Source organism: Saccopteryx bilineata, chromosome 11 (genome assembly GCF_036850765.1).
Source record: "Saccopteryx bilineata isolate mSacBil1 chromosome 11, mSacBil1_pri_phased_curated, whole genome shotgun sequence".
NCBI classification, from domain to species: Eukaryota; Metazoa; Chordata; class Mammalia; order Chiroptera; family Emballonuridae; genus Saccopteryx; species Saccopteryx bilineata.
Genome location: NC_089500.1, coordinates 77,130,515 through 77,143,670, shown reverse-complemented (window position 1 = coordinate 77,143,670; position 13,156 = coordinate 77,130,515). Strand labels below are relative to the sequence as shown.

At 50.5% G+C, this 13,156-nt stretch overlaps 1 protein-coding gene across 1 annotated transcript in view; it reads right to left on the bottom strand.

The window, feature by feature from the left end:
• PLPPR5 (phospholipid phosphatase related 5) overlaps nt 1-13,156 on the bottom strand; it is an 89,175-nt gene that overhangs the window by 20,226 nt on the left and 55,793 nt on the right. Inside the window, exon 5 of the mRNA XM_066246542.1 lies at nt 3,463-3,597. Within this exon, the coding sequence (XP_066102639.1) occupies nt 3,463-3,597 (135 nt within the window). The remainder of the gene's footprint in view (nt 1-3,462; nt 3,598-13,156) is intronic.

The window sequence follows — 13,156 nt, the reverse complement described above, 5'->3', positions numbered from 1 at the left end:
CAGAAGCTGGGGGTAGAGACTGCCGCTGGGCAGTCATGGGGGTGGCTAATGGTGGACGAGGGGATTTGGCTGCTAAAAGTGAGAAGAGGAGAGGGAGATTGGTCGACTGTTAGCAGTCTTTGTCACTCTGATGATACCCAGCTTTAAAAATTGTAAGAAACTGTACTCATAGAGCATAGAACTGTTTTTGTGGAATTTCGGAAGCAGTCAGAGTAGTATTGATCATTAAATGGTGGTTATCATCATCACCCTCCTCATCATCATCATCACTATCATCATCATCATCATCACCATCATCACCATCGTCATCATCACTATCATCACCACCATCATCATTGTCATCATCACCATCATCATCGTCATCATTACCATCATCACCATCATCATCGTCATCATTACCATCATCACCATCATCACCATTATCACCATTATCACCATTGTCATCATCACTATCATCACCACCATCATCATTGTCATCATCACCATCATCATCATCATCATTACCATCATCACCATCATCATCGTCATCACCATCATCATCACCACCATCATCATTGTCATCATCATCATCACTATCATCATCATCGTCATTACTATCATCACCACCATCATCATTGTCATCATCACCATCATCATCATCATCACCATCGCTATCATCATCATTGTCATCATCATCATCACCACCATCATCACTATCATCATCATCACTATTATCATCACCATCATCACCATCACTATAGTCTATCATCATCACTATCATCATTGTCATCAACATCATCATTGTCATCATCACCATTATCATCATTACCATCGTCACCATCATCACCATCACCACCATCACCATCACCACTATCACCATTGTCATCACTATCATCATCATCACTATAGTCTATCATTATCATCATCATCACTATCATCATTGTCATCAACATCATCTTCACCATCACTATAGTCTATCATTATCATCATCATCACTATCATCATTGTCATCATCACCATTATCATCATCACCATCGTCACCATCACCACCATCACCATTGTCATCACTATCATCATCATCATCGTTGCCATCACCATCATCACTATCATCATCATCACCATCACCACTATCACCATTGTCATCACTATCATCATAATCATCGTCGCCATCACCATTGTCATCACTATCATCATCATCACCATCATGATCCCCTCCTCTTCCTCACCCCCATCTAGTATCTCTGTCCTCACCCAAAGGCTTGAATTCCCTCCACAGGATCACCAGTAGTGATTATTTAGCTGTTCTTGAATCTCTACACTAAAAGGAAATCACACTGCTCTACGGCAGCCCCTCCATTTTCAGCAAGTTTTCACCTCTTTCCAGATATCACTAATCTTCTTACGCTGCCTTTGCTCTTGCCTCCACTGTGTTCTCTGAGGCCCTGCAGGACAAGGCGCACCCCCTCTGCCAACTCCCTCAGACACTGATGGAAAGTCACTGCGGCTTCAGGGACTTTTCTTTCTCTCTGATCATTGCTTGTCCCTTCCACAGTCTCTCACAACCCATGGAGTCCACTCATCACCTTGAACACATCCACTTGCTCATTTAAACACTTCTTTATTGACGGCAGACTGTTCTACTTTACCTATGTCCACCTTCATAACATGTCACCAAGGGCAGCACACGGTATTCCATGTTGGTCTGAGCAGAGGACACCATCAACACCCTCATTTCCCTAAGTGGGATTTAACCTCACATGAACGCCCAGTGGCCATACCGCCTTTTGACACACGCTGACTGGTCCTGCAGCACCTCTGAGCCATTTTCATCTGTGAAGCTCACCTAGCAGTCCCTCCGCTGCATGAACTTTTCAAAAAATCCAAATACACACTGTTTCCTTTATTTTTAGTTAATCATAATCTTATAGTAGTCTCTCAAGAACTTTTTATTCTTTCATCTAATGTATTAATTATCCCTCACAGATTCACATACTAGAGCACCCTGGAGAGCAGGGGTCCCCAAACTACGGCCCGCGGGCCACATGCGGCCCCTTGAGGCCATTTATCCGGCCCCCGCCGCAATTCCAGAAGGGGCACCTCTTTTATTGGTGGTCAGTGAGAGGAGCACATTGACCATCTCATTAGCCAAAAGCAGGCCCATAGTTCCCATTGAAATACTGGTCAGTTTGTTGATTTAAATTTACTTGTTCTTTATTTTAAATATATTTGTTCCCATTTTCTTTTTTTACTTTAAAATAAGATATGTGCAGTATGCATAGGGATTTGTTCATAGTTTTTTTTATAGTCTGGCCCTCCAACGGTCTGAGGGACAGTGAACTGGCCCCCTGTGTAAAAAGTTTGGGGACCCCTGACGGAGAGCTTGGAACGGACCTGTTCTCCTAAGCTGTTGATCACAGTGTGGACCCGGACAGGGCTGAGGGGAAGCCTTCAGCGACCCCTGAGCAAGCATTCACCCAGCTCCAGATGTGCTTAACTGACACATTGTTTAAGAAATATGCAGTTCACAAAATCTCAAAAAAAGTTTTTGTTTAAACACGTGGTTTCTGTGCGCATCGCCATGCCCAGGAAGGCCGTGACCTTCCAAGTGCTATCCCATCTGGTCCATTCAGCCCCACCCAGCCCTCGGGACCTCTTGGTTAGAGCTGGCGTTTGTCTGCTGCTGGACCTTGACACATTGAGGTTCAACACATATTTATTGAGCCCTGATTATGGGCCAGGTGTCAAACTAAGCAATTTCTCATACCCAGTTGACCCTTGAACTATGTGGGGGCGAGGACCACCAACACCGGTGCAGTTAAACATCCACGGATAATGTCACACTCCCCAGGTACTTCACGGCTAATAGCCTCCTGTTGACCGGAAGCCTTCCCGATCACCTAACAGTCGATGGACAGACACATCTTTCACTTGTTCTGTATTGTACACTGTTTTCTTACAAGACAGGAAGCAAGAGGAAAGAAAGTGATGTTAAGAAAACCATAGAAAAAGAAAAGACATTTACTATCAATATATTTATTGGGAAGAAGAAATCTGCATGTAAGTGGATCCATGCAGTTCAAACCCGTCTTGTTGAAGGGTCAGCTGTTCGTAGAGCAAGGAAGAAAGGGAACCCGTTTTATGAAAAGAACGCAAATAATCTCCGGCTAAACTCTCTCCCTCTCTGGCCTTTGCATCCGACCCCTGCTAGGAGGGGTTCTTCTTCTAGAAGGTCCGTCGAAGCGTAGGACATGATCCAGGCGCAGCACGACTCAGACTTTAGCGCACGGGATTCAAAGAAACATTTTCAGTGTCAGAGACCTTTTACCTAGGACGAGGTCGTCAGGGACTACATTCACGCTACACACAGCGGGAGACTCGGAGCTCACCTCGGCACACGGAAAACAGCTGCGCGGGCACGCGCAGGAGCAAGGCCTCGTCTGCCGCAGGTAACGTTCGCATCTTAGAATCTAAATGGGGCGTCACCTGTACAGATGTCAGCTTCTCCAGGGGACTCTCCACGCGGGGGATGCTGATCATCTGCGTCCGCGCCAGGCCGTCCACGGGCAGGTGCTCATTCTCGGGCTGTCTTCCTCTGAAGTTATTTACCACGCACACGACCTAGAATTCCAGCGGGGGAAAAAAATCATTACGACGTAAAGCAGAGCCGTGCTCTCCAGGACAACGACCTCTAGGAGCAGCTCAGTAAACCTAATCATAACCATAACGTGTTAAAATTTACTTAAACGTTCAATGTAGGTCATGTCACACCCAGATTTACCTTGTGTCCACTTGAAGTGGCTACACCATTGCATACCTGTGTTCAAGAAAATTTATCAGTTAAGGTGAAGCTCAGTGCTGAATAACAATCTCATCATTCCCAAATGTCCATTAAATTAGATAGTAATCAGTGCTCACATAAATCCAGGAACGACCTCATAACCTAATAAAAATTCATAACAAGCTCACCTTTCCCCGACGTGGCTAACCTACAATTTAATTTAAATGCTAATTCTTTCCCGTTGCTCCAAGGTCATCATAACATTCCTAATACACCCTCCACAACGACACACTCTAATTAAATAGCCTCCTTTTAATTAACCCCGGTTATTGTCTCGCAGTGTATCCCCTAGATCCATGGCATTTCGACAGCAGCTTCCTGGGGACGCTGCTGAAATAGGAGACCTTTGGAAAAAAGGGAACTGACCCTGTTCCAACTGATGATACCCCAGAGGTGACAGACCTCAAACGAAACGGAAGTGCCCCTTCTCTCCTTCTCCAGAGCACACAAAAGTAAAGTCCTGGCACTGTTACTAATGCACGTTCCTAATCCCTCCCCTAAAGACTGCAATTCTGTAGCTGATTGGATGGGGCCTCGGAGTTGGCACGTTGAATGTGTGTTCTAGAAGCGTCCGAAGCAGGTGTATCACGCTCTGAGAAACAGTGAATTAAACAGCGCAGGAAAATTACTTGTCATTATTTGCTTATATTAATGGGGGGGGGTGCCTGAGCCTTCTTTTTCTGGGGTTTATATTCTAATCAAAATACAGAATTCACTTGCAGTTAAAAATCTAACATTTGGGTTTTTTTTAAAATAAATGCTTAATATATAATTATACATTGACACTGTGTATTTTCACAAATGCTTCATCGGAGAGTTTTATCTTCAGTGGGTCTTATCCCTGAATCTTTTCAAAGGCCAATTAGAGATCTGGGCTACTCTCCCAGTTTTTAAATAAAATGTGCAAATCTACAAAATAATAACACATACTGTGAGATGTTATCACAGGGGAAAAAACATTTCCTTGCAAATGGCTGTGTATTTATTCTGCTTGTACTTCCTTGAAGAATGACAGATCGAAGCATAGCTCAAAGCGTGGTAATTTATACGTCGCCTCTGTCATTGCCACCCAGATCGATGAAGACAGGGGTGGGGGGTGGCTTGCAGACAGACACTTGGAAACCTGTTCAAGAACAACTCTGCAGAGGGCAGACACTGTTGGTCCTAGAGCAGGGTCAGCCGCTTACTTCATTTTCATTTGTTGATTAGTTTTTGCTCGTGTGAGCCTGAGATTCGTGTCCTCAAAGCACTTCTGTAGGAAATGATGCTACTGAGGTTGACACGAGTCTCTTCTGAGACGGTTAGCCCCGCGACAGGGGACACCGCCTCTCTTTCTCCGTGACGTCCGGGTGCTCAGGGCTCTGGTGAGTGATGACCTGAGGACAGGCTGAGCGTGCACGCATGCGGGCTGGGTTCTAAATTCTCTGACGAGCCGATCTAACTCAAAGTGACTTTCCTTCGACAGGTTCTGTTTCCATCTGTGACTTCCGTGTGTGCGATGACACCCTCTCCTACAAAGATTATGCCGTTGCAGTGACACAGAGCTCCGTGTACTTCTTCCAAAAGGGACGATAAAGTAAACTCATCCATTTGTGACAATACCCTCCCTCCTTCCTTGTGACAAATAAGAAAACTAAATCTCTGTTGGATGGGATCCAATGCATGGGCTTTGGGATCGAGGATCCCCGGACCTGAATGCTGGGCTCTCTTTGTTTACTGACCACAGGAGCGCTCCTTAATTCAGCGAGACCTGTTTCTTTTTATGTGCAAAATGAAGACAGCAGCTACAGCACACTGTGCTCTTGTCAGCATTAATTGCACTAATGTAGTAAAGAGTACTTGAGTAACCCATTAGATTTACATATGGTAATATGACAAGCGACTGCTTTGGCTCAGTAACCTTGAACACTAACAGACATCCTTTCCAGAAGTACCTTGAAATGCCTTTGTGTAGCCTGACCTCGGGTGGCACAGCGCACAGAGCGTCCTCCTGGAAGGCTGGGGTCGCTGGCTCAAAACCCTGGGCTTGCTTGGTCAAGGCGCATAGAACAAGCAACCAGTACAGGTTGATGCTTCCTGCTCTCCCCTCCCCCTTTCTCTCTCTCTCTCCTCTTTCTAAAATCAATAAGTAGACTCTTAAAAAAAAAAAAGAAATGCATTTGTATAAAATCATATTAATCGATCTACAACTATTGTTCAGATACTGTACATATTTATTTAGCATGGGGACTCTATTCTCCAAGTTCAGTGGCAGAGTGCATGAGTTAAGAGAGTTAAGAGTTAGTTGCAAAATATAATTCCTTGTTAGATTGTAACAGGCTGGGCTTCAAGCTCAGTGGAAATTCAGGAAAAATGGAAGAGCCAGGAAATCAGGGGCACTACCTGGGAAAGTTGGGACTTCTCTGAAAAAAAATGTCAAGTGCATGAAGGATTTGAATACTGTCGTCCAAGGTGAGGAGTGAGGACCATGATAGCTGGTGTCCCCTCTAACAACACACACTCGGCTGCACTCATGACATACCTGATCCCACTGAAGTAAATAAAACAGTTCCTCATCCATCCTTCCATCCATATTTCCTTCCATCCATCCCTCCATCCATCCCTCCATCCATCCATCCACTGGGGATACATAGTGAAGAAAACAAGGAAATGCCTTCTCCACAAGCAGCGTGCATGCCAGTGGGTGTGGCAGCAGACCCACGTGCACAGCATCACACGCAGCGCATGAGAAGGTCAGTGAAGCGTGCTGTGCAGAAAGTGAACAGGGAAGGAGAACAGGTGTCCTGGGGGGGCAGGTGTCCTGGGGGAGGTCAGGTGTCCTGGGGGGGCAGGTGTCCTGGGGGGGCAGGTGTCCTGGGTGGGGGCAGTCATCTGAAATCCAGTCCAGGGACGGCCTCCCTGTGGGGGGACCATGATGGGTAAGTGACCTGCTCAAGGTCACGCATCCACCACATGGCTAAAGTAGGATCCAAGTCCGGTCTGTCGGCCCCAGGGCCCCGTCCTGCTCTCTGGGACCGACAGAGAAAGAGGCTTCCACCGAGGCAAGTGCGGGGGCTGGACAAGCCTGTTTCGGAGAAAGAACCATGGCTGACTGGGTCGGAAGTGCAGGGCTTCCACAGAGAAGAGAGAAACAAGAACCCGGTGAGGAAGGGCACAGCCTGGTGACCAAGCAGACCAACGGAAGGAAGTGTCCGGAGGTCCTGCCGCAGCAAGGACGACTTCTGCTGTTCGCTTTGTTATCAGCAGAGAACGTTCCCAGGTGTACGGAGGAGGACGGGAGGTGTTTGGAGGGCAGGCAGGAGGGAAGAGGAGGATGGAGGTGTTTGGAGGACAGGCAGGAGGGAAGAGGAGGAGAACGGAGGTGTTTGGAGGACAGGCAGGAGGGAAGAGGAGGACGGAGGGGTTTGGAGGACAGGCAGGAGGGAAGAGGAGGAGGACGGAGGTGTTTGGAGGACAGGCAGGAGGGAAGAGGATGGATGTTTGGAGGACAGGCAGGAGGAAAGAGGAGGAGGACGGAGGTGTTTGGAGGACAGGCAGGAGGGAAGAGGAGGATGGAGGTGTTTGGAGGACAGGCAGGAGGGAAGAGGAGGATGGGAGGTGTTTGGAGGGCAGGCAGGAGGGAAGAGGAGGATGGAGGTGTTTGGAGGACAGGCAGGAGGGAAGAGGAGGACGGAGGTGTTTGGAGGACAGGCAGGAGGGAAGAGGAGGAGGACGGAGGTGTTTGGAGGACAGGCAGGAGGGAAGAGGAGGATGGAGGTGTTTGGAGGACAGGCAGGAGGGAAGAGGAGGAGGACGGAGGTGTTTGAAGGACAGGCAGGAGGGAAGAGGAGGATGGAGGTGTTTGGAGGACAGGCAGGAGGGAAGAGGAGGATGGAGGTGTTTGGAGGACAGGCAGGAGGGAAGAGGAGGATGGAGGTGTTTGGAGGGCAGGCAGGAGGAAAGAGGAGGATGGAGGTGTTTGGAGGACAGGCAGGAGGGAAGAGGAGGAGGATGGAGGTGTTTGGAGGACAGGCAGGAGGGAAGAGGAGGAGGATGGAGGTGTTTGGAGGACAGGCAGGAGGGAAGAGGAGGAGGATGGAGGTGTTTGGAGGACAGGCAGGAGGGAAGAGGAGGATGGAGGTGTTTGGAGGACAGGCAGGAGGTAAGAGGACGGAGGTGTTTGGAGGACAGGCAGGAGGGAAGAGGAGGATGGAGGTGTTTGGAGGGCAGGCAGGAGGAAAGAGGAGGATGGAGGTGTTTGGAGGACAGGCAGGAGGGAAGAGGAGGAGGATGGAGGTGTTTGGAGGACAGGCAGGAGGGAAGAGGAGGAGGATGGAGGTGTTTGGAGGACAGGCAGGAGGGAAGAGGAGGATGGAAGTGTTTGGAGGACAGGCAGGAGGGAAGAGGAGGATGGAGGTGTTTGGAGGACAGGCAGGAGGGAAGAGGAGGAGGATGGAGGTGTTTGGAGGACAGGCAGGAGGGAAGAGGAGGAGGATGGAGGTGTTTGGAGGACAGGCAGGAGGGAAGAGGAGGATGGAGGTGTTTGGAGGACAGGCAGGAGGGAAGAGGAGGATGGAGGTGTTTGGAGGGCAGGCAGGAGGGAAGAGGAGGAGGATGGAGGTGTTTGGAGGACAGGCAGGAGGGAAGAGGAGGAAGGAGGTGTTTGGAGGGCAGGCAGGACGGAAGAGGAGGAGGATGGAGGTGTTTGGAGGACAGGCAGGAGGGAAGAGGAGGAGGATGGAGGTGTTTGGAGGACAGGCAGGAGGGAAGAGGAGGAGGATGGAGGTGTTTGGAGGACAGGCAGGAGGGAAGAGGAGGAGGATGGAGGTGTTTGGAGGACAGACAGGAGGGAAGAGGAGGATGGAGGTGTTTGGAGGACAGGCAGGAGGGAAGAGGAGGAGGATGGAGGTGTTTGGAGGGCAGGCAGGAGGGAAGAGGAGAAGGATGGAGGTGTTTGGAGGACAGGCAGGAGGGAAGAGGAGGAGGATGGAGGTGTTTGGAGGACAGGCAGGAGGGAAGAGGAGGAAGGAGGTGTTTGGAGGGCAGGCAGGAGGGAAGAGGAGGATGGAGGTGTTTGGAGGACAGGCAGGAGGGAAGAGGAGGATGGAGGTGTTTGGAGGACAGGCAGGAGGGAAGAGGAGGAGGATGGAGGTGTTTGGAGGACAGGCAGGAGGGAAGAGGAGGATGGAGGTGTTTGGAGGACAGGCAGGAGGGAAGAGGAGGATGGAGGTGTTTGGAGGACAGGCAGGAGGGAAGAGGAGGATGGAGGTGTTTGGAGGACAGGCAGGAGGGAAGAGGAGGATGGAGGTGTTTGGAGGACAGGCAGGAGGGAAGAGGAGGAGGATGGAGGTGTTTGGAGGACAGGCAGGAGGGAAGAGGCAGCTGAGAACCTGCCGGTCTGACCGAGGGAAGAAGTACTGATCCACCTGGATGTGTGACAGTCAAAGAGGCAAAGGAATGAGACACGAGAGAAGTATTTTCATCGTGGGGATGGGCTGGGACTAGCTGAGTCACCGGGTGTGGGAGAGGGACCAGAATGAGTCAAACACCAATGCCAGACACTGAGTCCGGGCCACTGGGGGCCGTGGACTGCCCCCCCTACGTGTTTTCCATGTTCCCTGTTGTCACTGGTGCCAGACGACAGGGACCCTTCTTGGACTCCCCGCCCTCTCTCAGGCACGCTGTGTGCACCCCGTGTGCCCGGAACACCGCGGGGACTTCCTCTGTGCCCTTCAGGCAGCCCTGCACGTGCCCTCTGGGCCCTGTGCTCTCTCCCCGTGCAGGCCGTCCACGTCCCCGCCTGGACCTCCAGTTCCTACATCGCTGTCTGACCTTCCCTTCATCCCCACGGGGTGGGTGGGTCTCCTGAGTGTCCGTCCCTGTCATTACACTGAACCCTCTCTGAATCCCCTGTGTCTATCTGGCTGCAGTACTGTGATTTATAAATATATATATATATATATATATATATATATATATATATATATATATATATATAGTGGGTCATTTGGGTCAAAAGTAGATTTCTGACATTTATCTGGTCTTCATCCCCGCTGCCGCTGTCACAGGGCTCCGGAGACCCTTAGATTCCCATGAGGACAGCAGTGAAGGCGTGTCTCGTTATGCTAATAAGGGTGCGGGAGGCCCAGCACTGGGATGAGGTTAGACCTGAAGGGGAGGAAGAGGTTGGGAGAGAGTCCACAGCCGACGGCTGATGATCCCGTCAGCCCTGCCTGTGCAGCGGGGGCTCCGTGAAAACCCAAAAGAAGAATAAAAACCCAAAGGAGAGGGTTCGCCGAGCTTCCGGGTCGGTGCACCCCTGGAGAGAACAGGGGAGCACGGTGCACCCCTGGAGAGAACGGGAGCGCCCCCTCCCCTGCCTCTCTCTGGTGGTGCCTCCCATCTCTCTGGCCCTGGCTTCCTGTCACACTGAACTGGTCATCTAGTGAGCGGTAGGGTTTCCTGAGCCGTTCTAGCAAGTTAACTGAAGCTGAGGACGGGCTGCTGGGAACCTCTGGCTTACAGTCAGTCCGTCAGACATGTAGCTAGCAACCAGACCTGAGACGGGGTCTGAAGTCCAGCCAGGGGTCCCTGAAACCTCCCACCTGCGGCCGGCCCATCAGACACGTGGCGGATCACTGGGCTGGAGACGACCGCCTGAGGGGGGGACGTCCCGTGGTACTGACCCTGTGCGAGTCCGGTGCTGCCCGTGTCAGAGCTGCGTGGAACTCCTGGACACCTGCTGCTGTCTGAGAAGGACTGTGGGGTGGAGAAGCTGCCCCCACTAGACTCACATGGGAACTGGCCTGGGAAACGTGTCCCACCAGACTGGGCTCTATGGAAGGACGCAGACTGGACGTTTCTCACGGGTTTATTCCCAGCGCCAGTCACTGTGCCTCAATTATAGTAGGGCTCAGTACGTGTTTATCTCATGAAGAAAGAGAGGGAACGTTTGGGTGAACAGCCTGACTCCTGTATCACGGTCGGACCTTCAAACCAGGCTGTAGCTCCCAGCGGAGTCGGATCGTATTTATTGGAGCCTCCTGGCCCCCCTACCAGGCTCTGCACGTGGCACCTGCAGGCACTCACACTCATAGATGGTTGTAAATGAATGCACCAATGCTTGCTTAGTTATGATAAAGCCTTACTGCCTGACCAGGTGGTGGCTCAGTGGACAGAATGTCAGACTGGGATGTGGAGGACCCAGGTTGGAAACCCTGAGGTTGCCAGCTTGAGTGCGGGCTCACCAGCTTGAGCAAGGGGTCACTGGCTTGAGCATGAGATCATAGACATGACCCCATGGTCACTGGCTTGGGCCCAAAGGTTGCTGGCTTGAAGCCCAAGGTCGCTGGCTTGAGCCCAAGGTCGCTGGCTTGAGCAAGGGGTCACTGGCTTGAGCATGAGATCATAGACATGACCCCAAGGTCACTGGCTTGGGCCCAAAGGTCGCTGGCTTGAGCAAGGGGTCACTGGCTCTGCTGTAGCCCCTGGTCAAGGCACATATGAGAAAGCAATCAGTGAACAACTAAGGGGCCGCAACGAAGAACTGATGCCTTTCATCTCTCTCCCTTCCTGTCTGTCTGTCCCTATCTGTCCCTCTCTATGACTCTCTGTCTCTGTCAAAAAAAAAACATTCCTGTCCCACGACCTGTCCGTGAGGTCACTTTGGCGGGGAGGTGGGACTGTGTGGAGGGCTGTGACGGAATGCTCTGAGTATGCATGCGCACGGGGATTGTGCTGACCCAGGGGCGCCAGCCGCCCTTCACCTCAAGGTCTGCAGACAGGGAGGCGACTGGGAAGACTCGGGGCTCTGGGTCTGGCGTTGCAAGGTGTCACGGCGGCCCCTGGAGGCAGAGGGAGATGGCTGCAGCCACAGCGAGGTAGGCAGGGATGCCAGGGAAGATGCCCCGAGCCCTCGGGGCTGACAGAGGTTCCATCCACCCTGACGCTTCGAGGTTTTGGGGTTTCTTTGTTTGTTTGTTTTGCTTTTAAGGTTTTGACCATGGTCTTCTCTCTTTGCCTATGATTATTGTCTCAGGATTTCTGTAAGGCATCTTTTGTTTCGTTGTGTTAAATGTGAACCTCAACTCTGGAGAGGGAAGCAGAAAAAGGCTTTGTCCCCAGTTTTCATGAGGCTGCAGGATATCTCAGGCTGGGGGCAGGTGTCCCAGGGACCTTGGGTATCAGGGAGTGACATCGGGTTGGGAAGACAAGCAGCACAGGGCATACACTGGGGACAAGGACACCGTCACCTCTTCACATAAGAGGTTCTAGAAGAAAAAACTAGTTAGCATGCTGGCCTGTGCATGGTGCACAAACCTGCAGTAGCTGCAAAGCTTTGTGTAAGGTTTTGCTTGCCAGGTATTAAACAGTGCAGGCGGGGAAGTTAACAGGTGAGAAGCAATTTCAATGAAACCAAAAGGAAACTACAGTGTGTCTTATACTCTATCAATGCAAAAACACATTTTGATTTCTAGTCTACCTAGTTTTTCTTCTGGGTAAAATGGTGTGTACACTCATACTTAGAATGGACCAATGAATTCTAAAACCGGGTTTCAGTATATTTTCCAACGACCCAAAGCTATGGAAGTGTTTGCAGGAGATTTTAAGAGAAGAGTAGAGGTGACAAGCTCCCTCCGGCAGAAGTCACGTCCCGTGCGCACCGCCGCTCGGCCAGATCTGCGGGGAGAAGGTGCTGTCTCGGGAACACTGGCTTTTTAGTTACTGGACGGCACCGGGTCATGTCACCAGTGGGGTCCACCTGCTGGCGAGCACTGTGGCTCTGACTGACCCGCAGAGGGCGCTGTGCGGGGGCAGTCGGGTGCTCCTGCTCTGCCGTGCACAGTGCCCCGAGGAAATTTTAAAAATAGCCAAGCACCCCAGTCCTAAGTAAGAACTATTCCAGGGAAAATGAATGTTCTGAGCCCTGCTCCATTTTGTATGAAAATACTCTGTTCACCTTTGCATCCCCACTCCTGACTTTGGGCAGAACAAACGGGGGAAGAGAAAGAAATAAGTGACCCAGAACAGTGGTCGGCAAACCGCGGCTCGCGAGCCACACGCGGCCCAATCAGATTGAAGATGTTTTTAGCAAAGGCCAGCTGAGGAGTACTCTAACTAAGTTAATAACAATGTACCTACCTGTATAGTTTAAGTTTAAAAAATCTGGCTCTTAAAAGAAATTTCAATCATTGTACTGTTGATATTTGGCTCTGTTGACTAACAAGTTTGCTGATCACTGACCTAGAATACGTATATGGTCACGTGACATACCGCATTTAGACAAACCTGGCAGGTCACACACCACTGTTGTTTTTTTACAGGTAGCTATGCAAGTTGATTCAAAACCCAGTGCTTTCT